The 19,736-nt window shown below is 42.7% G+C and overlaps 1 protein-coding gene across 1 annotated transcript; it reads right to left on the bottom strand.

The window, feature by feature from the left end:
* Nucleotides 1–1,384: 1,384 nt before the first annotated feature.
* Nucleotides 1,385–19,136, bottom strand: lrrc38b (leucine rich repeat containing 38b). Its single transcript, XM_028998459.1, has 2 exons — nucleotides 18,214–19,136; nucleotides 1,385–4,723 (listed from the first exon to the last, which is right to left on the bottom strand). The coding sequence occupies exons 1-2, from the start codon at nucleotides 18,839–18,841 to the stop codon at nucleotides 4,476–4,478; spliced, it is 876 nt and encodes a 291-aa protein (XP_028854292.1). The 5' UTR covers nucleotides 18,842–19,136; the 3' UTR covers nucleotides 1,385–4,475.
* Between the last annotated feature and the right edge of the window lie 600 nt (nucleotides 19,137–19,736).

Below are 19,736 nucleotides of genomic sequence, written 5' to 3'. Positions count from 1 at the left end.
AGCATCTGTCGTGGTCAAAAAATATAAGGCTGCATGCCTTGCAATCTGGGTTCCACTTCATTGAAATGATTCCTGCACATATGCAATGATATTAATAGTGATATTAAATAAACAGCACATATTCATAATCATATATGCTGTTCCTGGCTCTAACAACTAATTTTATTTTTACAAGTAACTTTACAGCAATGCCTTATTTTTCTACAGTCGTTCCGAGTAATGTGATGTCGATTCTAGCCCTATTCTGTTTTCGGTCTCGATCTTGGTCTCGCCTTGGTGCGTCTTGGTCTTGGTACCCTCAAGTCTTGGGAATGTGTTGGTCTTCAAACTCTCCAGTCTCTTGACTTCAACACAAACTAAGGGTGACGGGTTAAATACAGAGCACATTTTTCAGGCCAATACGAACATGCCAGAGCTACAAAATAAAATTTAAAAAGCGTGCTGATGAAGGAATGTCTGGTGACTGAGTCACAGGAACGATTGGCAGGCCACAGCACTCAGCATTTTCAGCATCCAGCTGCAGTATACAGTTCCAGTAGATGAATTTCCCCACGGATTGCATGGTCAGGTGAAGACACGGGTTAAAGGATTTAAGTTTAAGATGCATCAAGGGCAGAGTGGCACCCATTCCCATCGTGGTAAATTGCATTATTGTTCTTTATCACACGCCTGCCAGCCAAGCCAGAAGCTGCAGGTTTGCCAGAAGAGTCAAGTGGAAACAGCACTGATGAAGTCACCCGTTTGTCTGCTCATCACCTTTCCAAATATAGAGCAGTGCTGTCACACCCACTGGGAGATACTTCTATCACACTAGATGAATAGAAAACAAGCAGAAGAGACACTAATGCAGTTCGAATATAAGATCGGGCAGGAATCTCTGGGTCTGACAGATGGACCTGGACACAAGGTTCTTTATCACCTCATCAGCTCATGCATTTTAATGACGTTGTGGCCGGTTCATGTGACTTACCAGATGAGCTTACTGTTTCCATCCAGTCCCATCCCTTCTGGGGACTGAGAAAAGAAATCTTCCAAATGGAGCACCAAAATGTTTTACCATATCATTTTGTTTCGCTTTCTTCGCCGTGGTTACTCCCAAAACTCGGTTGGACAGGTCATCAAATCTATATTTATGTATTTGTTCCATGTAGTTACGGAAGTTACTGTAGTTTCTAGAATTTTCCCAGATGTCCTGCAACTGGAATACTCTCTGACGGAATGTTTCCATTCCAAACATTGCTTAATTAAGATCACGAGGGTAAATTAATGCTATAGTAATATTAGGAGCTCTGCTCCTGGACCTAATCACTTTTAGCGCAATTGTTCAAGTAATGCAAAGACCTGCTCCACTGTCATGAATGAAGCAGCCAACAGGTACGTCTTAGAACATTATTGCATTGCATATTTATTTTCTTTTTTTACACAGTTTTTACTGTCTGAATAAACACAGTCGCTTGTGTTTATTACGACTGACATTAAAAAACAAAAATAATGACATTTTTGACAGCACACCCTTACTTCACAAAATGCTTTGCAAATGCTAGGGTTGTTGTAGAAATACAAGGGACCGACACTTTGAAAAACAGGTCCTGTCATCGCCCACAATCTGGCATTGCAAGACAACTGACAGGGAATTAATAAAAAAAAAACAATTCTAAAAGAAACAAACGTAAATGCAAAGTGTTGGATATATATTCTTTTCAACGTCATAAAGCTTCATTTTAGATGGAAAACCCAAAGGACCATACATATGTCATTTAGAAGGACATGCAGGAACATGTCAAAAATACAGATACAACTAAAAAATACAGATATTTTAATTTCACTGTAACTACACAGTAGTTGAATATCATCTACTGATAAACATGGTGTACTTTCAAAACCGAGGACAAAATGTTCCAAAAGACCATGTTACACATAAAGTCATAGGTATAGGTATTACTGTATGCTGCTCCTAATGCACATTGTAAGCAATGGTAGGCGCTATCATATCAGTAACATCAATATTTTCATGTAATTTTCAAAAAAAAAGTACCCAGTTGTCAGTTCGAATACATAGATTAACAACGAACACTAAGTATACCATAGTTCACTCATTCTACGAGAAGGCATGATTCTGATGTATCCGTACAATCCAAAAGCCAGCACATGTGTTGGTGTCCACATGCAGCTAAGAGCCTCATGTCTGACAAACATTTAGTTCAATTCAGAAAATAGGCCAGAATTTCTGAAGGTTATTATTACGGCCGATTTAAACTATGCTGTTTCTTTTACTATTGGTGTAGATCATATGAATAATCTCTCATAATCAAAAAGCACCATTCAATAAACTCTATGCTGTCACATGAGCAGCCAGTTAAAATGGGAACACCAGCAGATTCCAGTTGCGCTTAAAGGTGCAGTGTGTAATTTTTGGCCACCTAGCTATTTATACTTATGTCACAAGAACAAACAAAGAAATGCACAGATCCTGCACCAAATTCACCAACATCATAAAGAAATAAAACACAAAAACCTCTGACACTGGGAGCCCATAACAATAATACAATCAGAGAATGAATGTTAAATCTGAAGGTTGTGATTCATCTCCCTTCTACTGACTGTGTTTGATCATATGTGGGATATGACATATACATGGACACACAGAAATCTGATAGTTCTTATTCCTGATTACTGTACACAGAAAAACGTCTGTGACATTTTTGTCATTTCAGTACCGAGGGAATTGGAAATGAGGCCACGTAGTTTAATAATTTAATGCCAACATTGCATTGCAGATCTGTAAATTATACACAGTAAATTATTATTTTTTGTTGCCACCACTGTTTGTGTTTGTGTCACTGAAACAAAGTAATAGTAAGCCTTTATCAAATAAAAATATGCAAGCTCAATTCTATAAATATCTCTGCAGGTCAATACTAAGATATATTTACCATCCAAAAATATTTCTTTAATTTCAGCTATTTTAGTATTTTGTTATTTATTTTTTAATAATTTTAGTTATTTTGAATTATTTAAATTAAGTATGTGTACACAATGCACCTTTAAGCTTAACTTCTCTGATTCACTGCATTATGCATGCATTCCAGAGAAGCCAACACTGCAACAATGCCTAAAATGCACCTTGCAAAACACCGCAGGTGTTACTGTCTGTGCTCAGATAAAATGTAAGTTCATTTCACTGAAGTCAGCGCTTCTAAGACAAACAGCTCTACATATTGCATGTGTGGAATCTAAAAATCAAGTAATATTTTCAGAATACATGGAATCCTTGAAATCTCCATTAAATGTCTGATGGTTACCATCTACTATCAGCATAACATGAATGAACAGTACTGGAAAGAAGGTAATTCATGGATATTATTTTTGAATTACCATGTGGGTTGTACGAAACATATTTTGGAAGAAGAGTCTGAATAAACAGATATGATTCTTTGTTTTTTGTTTTTTTTAAAAAAAGCTATATTATGATAACTCATAGCATAGTTTCTAATATGCAGGTAAAAAAATATTTTGATATTCGGCTGACATTTGGACTCACCAGATTTCATTGTGTTTATACATATATTTATATAGATATATTTTTTGCATGAGCTAATCAAGTTATATAGGCTATGCAAATATCTTCACATATTAAATACACATTTGTTTATACCACAGTCACCGTTGAAAGAATAAAAAGAAAGAAAGAACCCCCCTACAATACTGATCACACTGATTCTTTGTAGGCTAGGCCCTCATATCTTCTCATCATCTTTGGCAGATCTGGGCGGTTCCAGTCCACGTAGTGGATATCGGGCCAGAAGGTTATACAGTTTAAAGTGCGATTCACAGCTATTCTATTCCCTGTCGTATCTACCAGAGCGAACTGTAATAACACACATTATATCACCGATTGGACCAATTTGCAACCATCGTCAGAGAAATACGGATCTAGAAATTGTTTTTTGGAGCATGTGAAAGTCTGGCACAAATTGTAGAAGCTGAGAGTTCAAACTACAGGCTGGGAGGTATTCTGCAAGTATGCTAATTAGTGAAGAATTCACAGCATTAGACACCAACTAATGAAGGCCCTTTAAATTGGCAGGGTCGTGAAGAATCCCATAAATAGAGTAGCTTTTGAAATCCCTGGCAGTTTTCATGCTAAGGCCCTGGTCTGAACCCAACACAATGTCCCCCACCGAAGAGATGCTGAGCTATTTCAACCAAAACATTCATTCAGTGGCTTGTACGTTTTTTTTTGACAGTCTCCTGAGACCATCCACCCTGCCGAGCGAAAATAAATGGCTTCTCTGACATAATTGGATTCTTTTCACCTCTGGAGTCCCTGTTTGTGTTCCAGCTGGTATTTGGGAATTCAAACAGTAAGTGCAGTGTGTGTCTGTCACGCCGTGTCCCTTCCCCATGTTTTCCTCCAATGGGCAGTGGGGAGGGACAAGGCGCGGAGTGGGCGGGCACTCCGTCGGCCGTGACCCTCAGTCCTCGCCCTCTTCCTCCTCAGTTTTATTGCCTTTGCTCCAGCGCTGGAAGCAGTGGACAGTGGAGGCCAGGAAAAAGCTGGCCATGATGGCCACCACCGACACAGAGATGCCCGAGAAGATGATGATGAGGAGGTCAGTGAGGGTGAGGGTAACCTGGCACTCCCGGAAGCTGTCCTGAGAAAGCTGGCTCAGTGAGATGCGCCGTCCGTCCATAGGCAGCGAGCACTCCATCCCCTCAACGCCTGTAATTACACAAGGAGGCAGGTTCAGGTGACGGAGCAACATAAACACGTCTCGCTTGTCCCTTGCTGTGCTTAAAGGACTCCAGTGTACTCCTGAAGCTTGTTAAAAATACAACACACCACATCACCCGGTAATTGGAGAATAAAAAGGAAAGAGCAGCGTTATGACCCGCACAAAGCCAACTGGCGGTTTTAAAAAGAGAGGCATCCTTGTTACAGGGTACAGGTGGGATGCATCGATGGGGATACCCTTGTAGCCCTGTATCGGGAACACGGAGGACCGCCTTTGCATAGTAACAGGATGCAAATGAAGCTAAATCACTAGGGGTTCAAGGACAGCACAATGGCACATGCACATGCTAAATGCATATTAAACAGGCAGCTGTTTATTATGTTAATCATGCTTATCGGTCATCTAGTTTTAACCTACTAGAAGAGTATTAACATAACATAAGTGTTAACATAAAAAAACAGGAACAAATACTCCAAAATATGGAACACTGGTCACTTTATTAAGAACAATTTTTGCTAAAGATGCGCATGTGTAGTGTTAATAGACGACGGCCCAGATGTTGTCATAGCCAGTTTTGTATAATTGCATATTCTTGCCCAGGGCTTCCCAGTGCTCTCAACCTGGCACATGGATAACAAGGTTGTTAATGATCACCTCATTTAAATTAAGCAGTGTTAGAAGGAAACCTGTCTGTCTGGTAGGCTCCAACATCAGAAACTAGATTGACCACAGAATAGCTGGTGGCTTTTATATTCTCCACCCTGCAGTGTTTGGGGTGGGTGGTCAGTATTACTATGCCACCAATCCTATTATCCATAAATCCCATGACCATGTCAGTTTCATGGCTGAGCTGACAATGGTCCTAAATATTGTCTGTTCAGGTGTGGTCTTTTGGTCGAACCTGGCCAGTTGAGGAATGAAAGATTGTGAACTGTTTAATATGAGTCTATAACAGAATGCCTTTTATTGTCACTATACGCATGTACAATGAGATTAAAAGCAGCTCCTTCATTGCAGACATGAATCTAGTAAACAGAGCAAGAAAATAAAAATATACAAAAATACAATACAATAAGGGCCAGGAATTACAAAGTGAAGTGAAAAGTGAAAAATATATAACTGAGTATGGTTTTACATGAAGTGTATATATGTATATAGTGTGTGTGGGTTACATGTTATTGCACATTAGAATTATTGCACATTTATTTCACATTGTTTCCAAGTATTCAAAGTAGTGATGAACATGTGGTAAGAATTGAATGTTAGACAGTGAGAATAATGCTATTGAACAGTATACAGATATTGCACATTATTCAATGCCAATAAATATTAATATTGATATTGCCCAGCTGTAGGATAGAAGGAAGGAAGTAGAGTAGAGTCTTCCTGAGGGCAACAGGTCAAACAGATGAAAGCCAGGGTGGGAGCTGTCCTTGATAATGTTTTTTGCTCTGCTGAGGCATCTCAAGAAACTAGAAGATGTGGACCCTCTCCACACATTCGTTGTTGATGTAAAGGGGGTCTAAGTCGGTGCTGTGCCTTCTGAAGTTGACAGTGATCTCCTGGGTTTTTGGTGTTCAGGTCTAAGTTTCTAACACCAGGCTATCAACTTCTGAACCTCCTTTCTATAATCTGCCTCATCTTCCTTAGAGATAAGGCCGTCCACTGTGGTGTCGTCAGCAAACTTGACAATGAAATTGTTGTTGTGGGCCGGACTCCAATTGTGGGTGTACACACAGTACAGGAAGGGGCTCAGCACACAGCCCTGTGGGTAACCGGTGCTCAGTGTGCAAATGAGGGAGAGTTGGGGAACAGTCTGGGGTTGGTTGGTGAGAAAGTCCTTGATCCAGGCACATGTGAGAGAGGAGAGGCCGAGCGTGTCCAATTTGGTGATGAGAATGTCCGAAATTATTAAAGGCTGAGCTGTAATGAGCTGTAATAAATGTTGGTGTAGCTAAAAATGACCAGGGACTGTACCTGAATATGTACAGGTATATAATTATAGGATTTACTGAGTTAAATATTACTGAGTTAAATATTACACAAAAAATGTGTAGTACAGTCATAATTTTTATTCAGTTCCCGATGTATAGAAGTGTATAGAACTATGAAGTTCAATGTTCCTTAGTGTTCATCTATAGAGGAGAACCACTTCTGGAATCTCATAGCCAAAAAAGCTCAGCGGCATCTTTACTTCCTGCAGACGCTGAGGAAAGCCCATCTCCCACCACCCATCCCAACCACCTTCTATAGGGAGACTTTCGAGAGCATGACACACACACTCACACACACTACCTCTGTACTGAAGAAGTGAAGTGAGGTGGGAACGGTACTTTGCTCAGAGCCACCTCACTGGCACCTTGGCAATTTTTTTAAAATTTATGTATAATTACAAGTCCACTTCCAAAAGTCCGCTAGGCCAACCACTTCCGCATGTTATTATCTATTATTGCACCGTTCTATTTTGCACAGCAGTATTTGCACTCTTTTACTTTGCATATTTACCATGCATTTCACCTGTTTAGCGCCGTCTGTTTTTTTTTGTTAAATGTTACTCTTGCACTGCCTGTGTCCTGTTTGCTCTTCATGTACCCCAGTTTGTCTGTGTCGCACATGTGCACTTTATGTCAGTATGTAACTTTATTTCATGTTTAAATGTTACATGTAGCACCAGCTTCCGGAGAATCATTGTTTCATGTCACTATGTGTGTGAAGTAGTAATTCAACTAAGTTTATTTACGCCTACACATGGTATGTAGGCAGGCAGCATGACACTTCTGAGCAGGTGGCTCGGCGCAATAAATCCCTCAAGCTGAAAAGGAGTTAATATGCAAAAAGCACAATTTGGCAAAAATGAACCCAAATTCGTCGCTCTGTATGCCAAAAATAAACAGTGTGCCATAATGAGATGTGAGATGATAGCTCTCCCTATAGGCTTTGCTATTCATCAGTCCAAAATGATGACAGGGAAAGCCTGAGAGAGAGCGCGAGAGAGAGGACGATCATATGCAGACTCGCAGAGCTGCCCTGGTGTGGGGGATGGAGCTATATTCAGACACAACCAAGGGATCAAAGTGTGGGACCTCAGCTTGTTAACGCGCAGTGAACGTGCCTCTCTCACGCTTCAGCATTCCCCGGATCGCTGTGGAGCGCCTCGCTTCGAGGCATGCACCAGAGCCTAATAAGCAGATGCTTTTATGCGCATGTATGATTTTTAGTCGGAGGGAAATGGTTTATTGCAACAGAATCCCAGTGCTGTGGCTGCGTCGGAGCAGAGGAATACGTCATGGCTGAACACGCCGAAGCTCTTTGACAACGCGGAGCTCTGCCTCCAGGTTTGCAGGCTTCAGACGTTGATGTTCGCCTGTGCTGTAAATGATAGAGCAACAGCCTCTTCCTATGGCTGGAAGAACTACACTTTGACCGACCTGTTTTGGAAGCAGAGATGAAGAGAGAAATCACATGGATAGGTCAGATGCTGACATGACATGCCTATCAACCTCTGACCTCTGCCACACCTTGACATTACCGATACACAAAACGGCGCCCGGCACAGTCTGAAGTCATTGGTTCAGAGCCTCAGCAGTCGTAATGACGGATGCAGGCAAATGCAGACACTTATTAATAAAATAATGAAGTCCCTTCAGCTTCAGGAGCATGAGGGCATGACATGTTGGCATGAATGTTAAAATTTTTTCTCGCAGGTGGGATTGGAGCAGAGGTGTGATGGAGGTGGGTGGATGCTTCCACATCCTGTGAGACCAAGGCAAACCCGAAGGAGCTCAGCCTGCACCTCAGGCATTTCAATAATGAAGAGAACCTGTTAGAAGGTCACGCTTCAGCCGTCAAAGGCACCACTCCGGGGTCCACACCTGCAGATGTTCATTCCAGCCACGGTTAACTCCACATGATTTAGGGCCGTCAGGTTATGTGTGGGATTGACCATTAGATCAATGGGGTGCTGCAGTGCTTATACCCTTGTCCTCAAAAATCTTCATTAAAGAACCTTTTTGATGTGATAAAGATGAGATGAGACATAAATGCTGGTCATGTGACGTTAACTATAATGGAATATAGTTATATTTACTCTCATTTAATTGTGTTATTATATCATGTTATTTTTTCCTGTATCTCTTATGTGTTTGCACAGATGACATCACTTCCGCAATACACAATTGCGATGTTCATTTGATTTCAGGATACTAGTGATTGTTTTGCAGATGGCTGGGGGAAAATGATGAAGCAATGTATACAATGAAGTGAAAAATAAAAAGAATATACAAAAAATGTGAAACAAATCAGAGCATCGTTGAGTCTATAAGGCAACAATAACAAATCCTTGTTATAATTATGAAATGGGATTGACTAAAAGAAAATGTTGTTTTTGTCTCTTCTACTGGGTACTTGTATTATACAGACTGGGTTAAATAGAATTCCATCACTAAAGAAATACAGTTTTAATTGACTAAAACTAGACTAAAATGTCATCATTTTTCATTGTCTAAAACTAGACTAAAATATTCATGGATAATTCTGTCTAAAATATGACTAAAATGCTTAGACTTGAAGTAGACTTCGACTGAAACATTATCAGACTTAAATGAGTCTGGATGAATAATAAAGACTAAATAAGACTAATTTCAAAATATATCAAAATAACTGAAAACACACACTTATACCTGCAGACATTGGTTATAGGAGTTTCATGAGGGGCAGTGGTGGCCAAGTGGTTAAGGAAGCGGCCCCGTATTCAGAAGGTTGCCGGTTCGATTCCCGATCCGCCAAGGTGCCACTGAGGTGCTACTGAAGCAAAGCACCGTCCCCACACACTGTTCCCCGGGCGCCTGTCATGGCTGCCCACTGCTCACCAAGGGTGATGGCTAAAAGCAGAGGGCACAATGTTGTTTCACAATGACAATAACTTCACTTTCACTTGCATGAATTATAAATGTGTAGCAGCCTCTAAAGACACACAACTTTAACCTTGCCCTTACTACCCAAGGTCAAATCTGAATGAAGACCAGCAAAATGTCCTCAGCTTTGACACAGACCATATGCATGCTTTAAAGTTGGTAAAGCATCAACATGTTTTGAAAGCTGGAACATCCAATAAAAGAAGCATAATTTAAGGGGGAAAAAGATTAATGGCCTTCTATTTATATTCTCTGAGGTAAGCTCCTAGCTGCGTGGACTTCGCTGTGGCCTTTGGCCCCACGAAGGAAGATCCTATCTGACCGCTCTCCTCCATCCTGTCTCAGTCCGTTGATTAATTCAGCTTCACACCATCAAACATGGCCTGTTTAACATATGGCGCGAGCCTGAGTCATTAACTCCTCCTCAGGCTCAGGGGGGACAGAGGACAGACCCATATTCTCCTGCCGCAGAATAAATCAACATTTCTGAGTGTGGAGGTCTGACCTCAGAATACTGTGACCTGGTTCGGGGAGTCCCTGCGATTCATCACCGCTGATACTCTACCTGGAGGAGACTGTCCCTAAAGAACTTCAGGTGAAGTTCTAAGCATTAAATAAGATTTCAGTAAAGGCTCACTATTTTACATTGCTTTTGCACAAATTTTTATTTATTTATATAAGAACAAAGAAAGTCAGTCGATTCCCAATTCTAAATGATACTATAGAATACTATGCTATCCTATGGTGTTGGCTCATCCCCTGTGATTAAAATGAGTGATGAGGTCAAGGCCGCTTACAGTAACGTGTGACGGCAGGCTAATACAAGTCGGCTCGTGATGATGTGTGTCAGTTTAACGCCTCTGCTTGGATGCAGCCGGAGAAACAGGATCTGTGAAGTGGATTGTGCCACACGGGCGACGTTTTTCCACTTGTGACTTACATTTAAATTATATGGGGGGCTGGGGGCCAGTGGAAACCGGTGCTTCTGAAATTGCACCATACATCCAGGCCAAATTCCAACTCTTCTGTGATGAAATGCTGTGATTTGATGTCCCGGGTTTATGAGCCTTACACTTCAGCTCATAAGTGCAGATTCTGAAGAAAGTGGCTAAGAGGTTCTAGATTTTTTTTTTTAGTAGCCTGATGGTAAATCAAAATTTTGATCAATCTTCTGAGACCTTGGACCTCATCACCCAAGTCCCTTATGCCATTGGATCCTTTCAGAAATTAAGCTTTTGTGCAACATGTCAAAACAATAACTTAAATTGTCTTATATTGCATTTAGTTTGATTACCCTGCTGTTCCCATGGTTCACTCTACATGAGATGAACTGCTTCCATGACAACAGACAGTGTAACATCCTATCATGGTTAAATCATATATGGCAGGTGCTGCTTTTCTGCTGGGATGGTCTGCAGAAAACAGCTTGAGACATGTTGGTTTTGTGCTTATATTAAGCACTTTGCCTGCTACTAAGGCTAAAAATAAGATTCATGATGAAGAACCATGGACACTGGAACTCGTAGAATCGGAAAGAACTGTGTAATATCGTAATACACCGGACAACACAAGCACAGACACCTGAGAGAACGGAAAGTACACAAGCCATGTTTGTTTCCAGTTATCTAAAGCCACAGACACTCAGCGGGTGATCAGGAAGCCAGGGTCAGGTATTGGGTGCCAACGGTGAGCTCAGTGTCTCATGTGTCATTGACACTCATCTGTCCGACATGGGGGTGTCTGCTCCGGGTGACACTCTATCCCCCCAGCTAGCAGGTCCCACTTTTTACACTCTTGTCATAATCAAACTCAAGGGAACGGTTATTTTCAGTGGTGGAACAAAGGCTCAGATCTGCACAAATGATGTAATCAGGGGTTGTTCTGGAATATCGCCTTACAGAATCAGTACAGCAGCTTCATGATTTACACCATGATTAGTTCTGAGTTGGTGTCCCACCAACGCATCTCTCTAAAAAGCTGGATCAGATATGAGCTGTTTCATCACACAATATTAATATAAAACATATTATTGTCCAAACAGCAATAATTGAATACACAGTTGCATATTTGTAGTAGTACCTTTAGTTTGTCGTATAGCAGGTCCATTGGTTTCACACTTCACGGTTTAACGAAATCCTTAAGCGCACAGCAACACAGTTGCCTCTATAGTCCGTACCACTAATACAGTTACTACTAACAGTTAGTGCAATTAGTGCAATTAAATCAGATGTACATTATTTCCATGTCAGTGACCTGAACATTTTTATGCTAGGAAGGCCCTGTAAGAAGACCCCCCTTCCCAGCCGCAGTTTGATTTTAATGAGAGTCAGCAAGGCCACCCAGCTCTTGATCCCACTTCCACGGCACTGACTTTAAATTCCCATCACCTCCTCCATTAAACCTGAAAAGTGAGTCCAGAGGAATACGATGGCGTGATAGAGGGGGTTCAGGTGCAGGTATGAGCTAGAGAATGTGTCAGCACTTGATGGATTACAGTTTGGGGTAGCGATAGGCTGTGGGACAGAGATGGCACCAAGACGTCAGCCACTATCAGACTGGAATTTGATGGATTTACATGGCCGATGCAGATGTTTACCAGAGAACAACTCCATCCATCACCTTTGATATTGTATGATGCCAAGGTTTAGGTGTAGGGTTCAACTTGTGACCCCTAAAATAACCTGTGCACGAGAGGACCTTCACATGCCAGAGGACTGAATGCCCGTCCAGAATTGAACAGATTGTTTTGCGACCAACTTTTCATCTTAAAATATGTCTCATTCTTATGAAAACAGAAATAGACTGCATGTGAACAGCTCCACTGAAGATATACACAACAGAGTGTTCCATTCAGAGATAAAAAAGGAGTGAAAAGGCGCCACAAAAAGAGACCGTCTGACAGCACAAAGTGACGAGTCAGTCTGTGACAGTAAGGGCTGGTGGGCAGTCACTCAAACCCGGCATGTTTTCCTCATTCAGGGGGATTCGGGGAGCTCAGTCACATGACCTTGCCTTGCACACAAACACTTAGAAGCCCAGCCAAAATGTGCACGGTCACTCGCAGGCGGTGTGTCTACCGAGTCTACCGACTCCTCATGACTCATATGCATGCACACACACACACATACACACCCACACACACAACATTCATAACCGGTTTCCTTGCATTTAAATGGTAGTATTATACTGTAAAATAACATCATATGTATGTCTGTGAAAAATGAAAGTTATTATTCCTCCCCCGCCATTACTTCTCGTTTTTTACTTCACATTTTCTAATATGAGCTGCAGGACGGAAATATCTGCAGAAACATCTGTCCGCTTGCTGCGCTGTAATATTTGGAAGTGGGCCACTGACAACTGATCAGTGGAAAGTAACCGGAGAGGTTTTGCAGAGGCAAACGTTGAGTGAGTGAGCATGTCACTTGAACTGCCCTCCATGACACCCAGCGCGGACGGCACCAGACGACACACCAGCTCTCCAAATCTCGTGTCTGCGGAGGGTCTCTCTCTGCACTGGTACCAGCACGATTTCAAAAATGCACCCTGAATTATAGATTCCCGGTGTTCATGCTTAACCCGGAGAGCAGCAGTGACAGCAGCGGATCATGTTTGTACTCATTTCCCCGCTGAAACATTCATCTCCTACAGAACCCTCTATCAGGTGCTAGTGCTCCCAGGTATCTTCATTTCCACACGCCGCTGTGCTGGATTTCACTCGGGACCGTCTTCTATAGGATCCACGATACGACTGCCATCCATGATAAGGACCCTTTTAATCCATTAAATCCTGGGATTTTCTGCATTTACAACCCACTCTGCACCGCAGCCCAATCAAAATGACGCAAACAGGGAAGCGGGACCAAAGGGCACAGGAGAAATCAACACGGCAAAGAGCGGCCATGGCTCAAGCAGGCCCAGCCATGCTGTGCGGAGCAGTAAGCCCCCTGAGAAGCTTATAGCCACAAAATGCTAACCGTTTGGGAAAAAGAATGCAGTCGGCACGCTGGACGGTATATTAGATTTGTAGACCATCGTTATCTGAATGGGTTCCTTTACTCTCAGCGGCAAGGGCTCAGAGAGGACAGTTGCAATGTGCTCATTTATTCTGGTCAAAACCTTTGATGCACACTGAGGAGATTATCAGAGAAACCTCATTCTCCTGATGAGGGTCCATCTGTCGTGGCATGCATGGTGGTCACCAACAGAGCTGTTTAATGCCCTGCCCGCACTGTACACAAACACGCACATAAACCCTGAATAAAGTACACGTATGCAGCACACTTTCTGCCACATATGGCCTAAAAGTGATGTAACCTGTAACCTACTGATGAACATTTGCTAAGGACCCTGTCTAATTAATTATGGAGAATTAAACGTAATACCTACCCCAAGGAAGCTGTTTAAAGAGTAAGGGACTACGGAGGGAAATAAAGTAATGTATATTATTGTTATTATGATTTCTATTTTTTTATTATTATTATTATTATGCAAATGAATACAATCCTTGGACATATATGGAGGCTGCTTGTCCCCATTAAATAAAAACAATCGTGACAGTGCAGGTCTGCCAATTCTTACAATAATTTTGGGTTGAATCTATTTTATAATTAAATTTTAATTCACGTAGAAAGTCTGATTAACGAGTATGACAACTCTGCCATAACTGTGAAGCAAATCTAAGTGGAGACAAATTTAAATTGTGATAATACACCAGACAGTGTACAGGAATGGAGGACCCAAGATCAAAACTGAACGGAATAAGAAATTTTATGAATAGTAACAAAAAAAACATGATCCCAAAACTGAGCATAGGGTACTCAGGAACAAACACTTTACACATCTTGTACAAACAGCGATCTGCCCAGCAGTGAACAAACCAAGTCTGGGTGGTAGTAGCCTAGTGGGTAACACACTCGCCTATGAACCAGAAAACCCAGGTTCAAATCCCGCTTACAACCATTGTGTCCCTGAGCAAAACACTTAACCCTGAGTGTCTCCAGGGGGGGACTGTCCCTGCAACTACTGACTATAAGTCGCTCTGGATAAGGGCGTCTGATAAATGCTGTAAATGTAAGTCTTTAAAGACACTGAGGAGGTAATGCAGGGGCTGATTCGGGATAACGCTGATGGGAGCTGAGACTGGTTGCCGGAGGAGAGGCGATGAGGGCGTGGCGGCGTGTGAGGGCAGACAGGACCGTTGAACTTGGGCCTTTTCTAGCAATGTATGAATAGCAAACATTAACTACATCTTAGTTTTATAGGCAAATAGTTTTTGCCCAACACTATAGTTGTTGCTAGCTTGCAGATGAGTACTCCTGTCTATAAATTCTGTTTTTAGTTTGAAAAAAAAAATGCAAAGATGATGCATAACATAGACAATACAGGACAAATGTCTCAGTCATGCCAAACTATTACAAAGTACTATCACTGACTGGGTGAACACCATAATTTACCTGCTTCACTGACACCATGGATGAATAATTACAGCTGAAAAAAATCTTTAGCAACTAGCAACTCATGTTCTGGGCTCTTGTGCTTTTTCAGTCGATAGGATCAATATCAGTGACTCTATTGAACAGTCACAGTCAGATTGCTTGTCCAAACCCATTGGAGACGCCCTAAAAGGGCAAAACCTTCAGCACATTAAACCTACAGGGAATTTCAGTGTGAGAGATTCTCATTACTTTGTCCTTTCTGAAGACAAATGTGGTCATTTGACAGTAAGTAATTGCCAGTGTTCACACTGTTCACAAAAGTACAAATTCAGAGAGGACTGAAGATAAGGAAATCCCTCTCAAAGAGTCATGAGAACTGACTGTCTGGTCTAAGGACTATAAAGGGGAAATAATTCGTTTTTTTTCTCAGCATTTATATGGTCTATAATAAGACTTAATCTATACTTTTGCTAAATCTTATTTTGAAAAAAAATCTACAAAATAGATTAACAACAGATAATCTCAACAACAGATAATTATTGGCCCAAATGACCATGAACCATTTAAATAGTGTGTGACTGCGAAAAAAAATATTCAATAAGTTGTACCATCAATACACTGTATAATAATGCAATAGCCAATTAATAGTGTTACTATGACCAGAGCAATATCAGTTTATAATTCCTAAATGATTTCACCTCCTGTACTGATGAAGACAGTTCTTTCTGTACATGGCCATCTAACAGCACTCAGACTTCAGCCCCTGCCCTCTTTGGAAAGGCTCCCATAGTTTATTCAGGGGCAGATGGAGGTTTTGACCAGGCATGCCACTATCTCCCGACTCATGAACATGCGGTGCTGAGCATAAGGTGACACTCATGCTCCAAACCCCTGTCATGAAGGCATATTGTGGGGGCCATTTGGCAGGTGTGCCCAAGAAACAGCCAATAGAATCTTACTTGAATATACCAGAGGAGACCAAACATGTTTCATCATAAATTGTCATGTTAAACCCATCCCTTCTGATTGAACACCTGAAAATAGTTTATTTTATAAAATTCATACAAGTCGAACGAGTTATCCGGAAACCAGTGTGGACACACGCTGTTCTTTACGCTTTCTCTCTGCCTCTGCTGGCCCCGACTGCAGAATCAGCACTTATTAGGGGTTTTAGTTTCTCTGTTAATTGGAGTTTGTCATACAGATACTTAAGTGTGCTTTAATGATTTTTGATTTGGGGAAAGTTGCAGCAGTAGGAGGCCATTAGTCTTAACCAATTACAATGCAATACCTGACTATTCCTGTCAGACTGGTAGTCAGTAATAGTGTGTCGATTGAAACAGCACCCATGTCTAAATAAGGCAAGAGAAACAGCACCATCATGCAGTAAATTAAGTATATAGTCTGGCATCTGTGTGATGGACATAATTTCTAATGTCATCTGGGTTTCATATTGAGTTTATCCAAGAAATTAATTGATTTATTCTCTTTAATGCTATAGAACCAAATTTCAGACAGATGACGTTTCATCATATTTGCATTGACCATTTACATCGTGCCCATGTTGCTCTGATGACTGTGGATGAAAACTTATACTATAAGTTGATATTTCCATATAAGCAAATCTATTAATTAATTTATTGAAAATATTTGGGGTATGTTGTGTATTGGATCTGGTAATTAATAACCCTGATAATTACTGGTACTACAATTTCTACTATTTGAATTAATTACTACCTGTGATTCTTACATGTAACAGTATCTCAGTTTCTTTTATTTTTTTGGTAGCATAATTGGGTATCTAAAACCATTCATTCATAAAAGGGAATCTCAAGTACATGTACACAATAATTGAATGAGTGTTATTCTAGATGATTGTGATGGTGTCACATTGCAAGATAATATTAAGTGACAGTCTGGAAGCAGATGTCATTTAATATTAACTTTGCTACATGACACCTACCAAAAGTGTCAGGAATAATGCACTGATGGCTATTGTAATGGCATACATTTAAAGATGTAACATTGTAACTAACCCAATAATTGTTTATGAGCCCTTTTAGGAATCCAGATTTTTTCAATGTGTTTAAACGGAAAATTATGGTACGCATTTTATTCAACTTGCAGTTCTCACAGTGGCTTAATTGACAGTTATATTTACGACCCAAGTGTGACAACAGAGGAATATGGTTGCCATGTGATTATGGGTAATACATGCAAACATAGAGGTCCCATATGTGTAGTTGTGCAGTGAATAAAATATTTGACACAATTCAGTCTAATGTATTTGAACTTGAATGACTCTGAATGTGGAAATGCTATTTATACAATAACACCTCCAACACTTGGTGTCAGTGACAGCTCTGGAGCCTATCATGGAATTATTAATGGTTTAATACTGCTATATATAGCTGAAGAATTGTCCAGAGAATAACAGAACAAAAGTGAGGGGGTGCAAAAGTGCATCAACTCCATGTAAGCAGTGCTGAGCCATAGTGTCTTCTTCTCCTCCTCGGGGAGTTCAGCTGATCCTCTTTATCTTCGCAGTGCTCCAGATTTTGCTCATGTGTTTCAGCAAGTGTTGCTGAGACGATGGCCAGGGCCAAACCAACATATTGGTGCTGTTATGCAGCCAAGCCAAGCAGAAGCACGGTGCCAGGACTGGATCCCGCTCACGGCAGGGGAGCGAGAGGGAAAAAGGCTCTGAAAGCATCGGTCATATGAACAGCATGGTTGCAACTGGGCCACTTACAGCCTGAAAAGCTCTTTCTCTCTCTCTCACACACACACACACACACACACACATACAGAATCTTGCCTTGGGGAAAGATTCAGGTGCTCAGCATGCACATGCGCAAAAGCAGGAAACACACTGAACTGAATGCAGGACTGAAACGGGAGTTGAGCTGAGGTCGGTGCATCACCCCGCCGTGCAGCTCATCCCCGCAAGCTTTCCCTCAAAGCACACAGCTCATTTGTCTCCTGCCATGAGTGTATGTGGAGGGAGGGGGCAAGCCAAATTTAGAACAGTAGAAGGGGGTTCCTCTTTATTTCAGAGGAGAAGATTAAAAATAGCAGCATAAAAAGCCCGAGCATTGCTGGTAAAACCAGTGGCAGACGGCTTACCGTTTGGAAGCTTGTGTCTGTTCTCCATCAGCCATGCAAACAGGTTGGCAAAGTTGCAGTTACACACCCAAGGGTTCCCCTCCAGCCTCACCATCCGCAGGGAGGGCAGCTGGCTCAGGGCGCCCACCTGTAGGCCGGAGAGGGCGTTCCTCTCCAGCTCCAGCTCCCTCAGGGACGTGAGTCCCAGGAAGGCGTCCTCGTTCACCATGCTCAGGTACGGGTTGTTGCTGAGCCGCAACTTGATCAGGCTCCGCGACTCCCCGAAAGTCCCTTTGGGGATCTCAGTCAGGTTGTTGCTCCCCAGGTCGAGGAAGACCAGCCGGGAGGAGGTGCTGAGCGTGCCGGGCTCGATGCGCGAGAGCGAGTTGTTTCGCAGGTCCAGGTACACCAGGTCGCTGTAGAGCACCAGGAAGTCGGAGGGGATGCGGGGAATCCAGTTGTCAGACAGCAGGAGCCGGCGCACGTCCAGCGGGATGGATTCCGGCAGGCGGGTTAGTCCTTTGCCGCTGCAGTCCACGGTGTGAGGGTCCGGGCAGAGGCAGCCAGTTGGACAGTTGTCCCCCAGAGTCAGCGAGACAGAGGTGAGAAAGGCGAGGAGAGTCTGGAGCCAGCGGACACATGGCAACATGGTCGAGAGGGAGAGCTGAGGAAGGGGGAGATGGGTTAGGGGTTAAGGGGTCATGGTTAGAGGGTGGGAGATCAGGAGAAGGGGGAGGAGGAGGGGAAAGGGGAAAGCGAGCGCGGAGAGATCAGTGCCCAAGTCGGAGCATCCCGCTGCCGGCCAGATGGGAATCTAAGACGGCTTCGGCATCGAGCTGCTGGAGTGACACACCGAGCGGCGTCTTCCGCGAGATCATGTAGCAAGCTGCCCGGAGTGAACAGCAGACTGCTGGCTTTGAAGGGGAGGAGAGATATTGAGCTGTGGGGAGGGAGGGGATGACAGAGAGAGAGAGAGAGAGAGAGAGAGAGAGAGAGAGGGAAGGGGAGATTAGCCGAGATAGGGAAACAGAAACCTGCTAAGCAGGGCAGAAGCGGAGAAGAGACGACTGTAGGGGAATAGAAGGGACAGGGGCAGGGGAGGGGTTCTCCAGTCGTCTGTGCCTCAGGGTTAGCCCACAGTCGTCACGAGCTCCCGGAAAAAAAAGAGGAGGAGGAGGAGGAGGAAGCGTGCATCTCCGACACAAAAGGACCGTCTGCATGGAGCTGCCAGCACGACGCTCCTGCCTCGCATCCTTTGTCTCTCGCATCAGAGTGGGAATTCCAGACACCCGACGGCTGTAAAGCGAACTGGATGCTACAGTAGGTGCGACCCCTGCCGATGAAGCACCATTGCAAGAGTATTTTGTTGTAATGCTCTCTGTCCCTCTTGCCCTCTCTTCCCGTTCCTGTGCGATGCGCCGGCAGCGGTGATCCTGATCAAAAGCTGCCCAGCAGGACCCTGGCGCTCAGTTGCTATGGCAAAAGCATCTGGAACCCAATGAAGTCGTCTGCATACAAATTAGAGTCCAGAAGTTCAGTCGGAG

The sequence above is a fragment of the Denticeps clupeoides genome, chromosome 12, assembly GCF_900700375.1.
Source record: "Denticeps clupeoides chromosome 12, fDenClu1.1, whole genome shotgun sequence".
NCBI lineage: Eukaryota > Metazoa > Chordata > Actinopteri > Clupeiformes > Denticipitidae > Denticeps > Denticeps clupeoides.
Note: the sequence above shows the minus strand (reverse complement) of the source record. Positions and strands in the feature narration are given on the sequence as shown.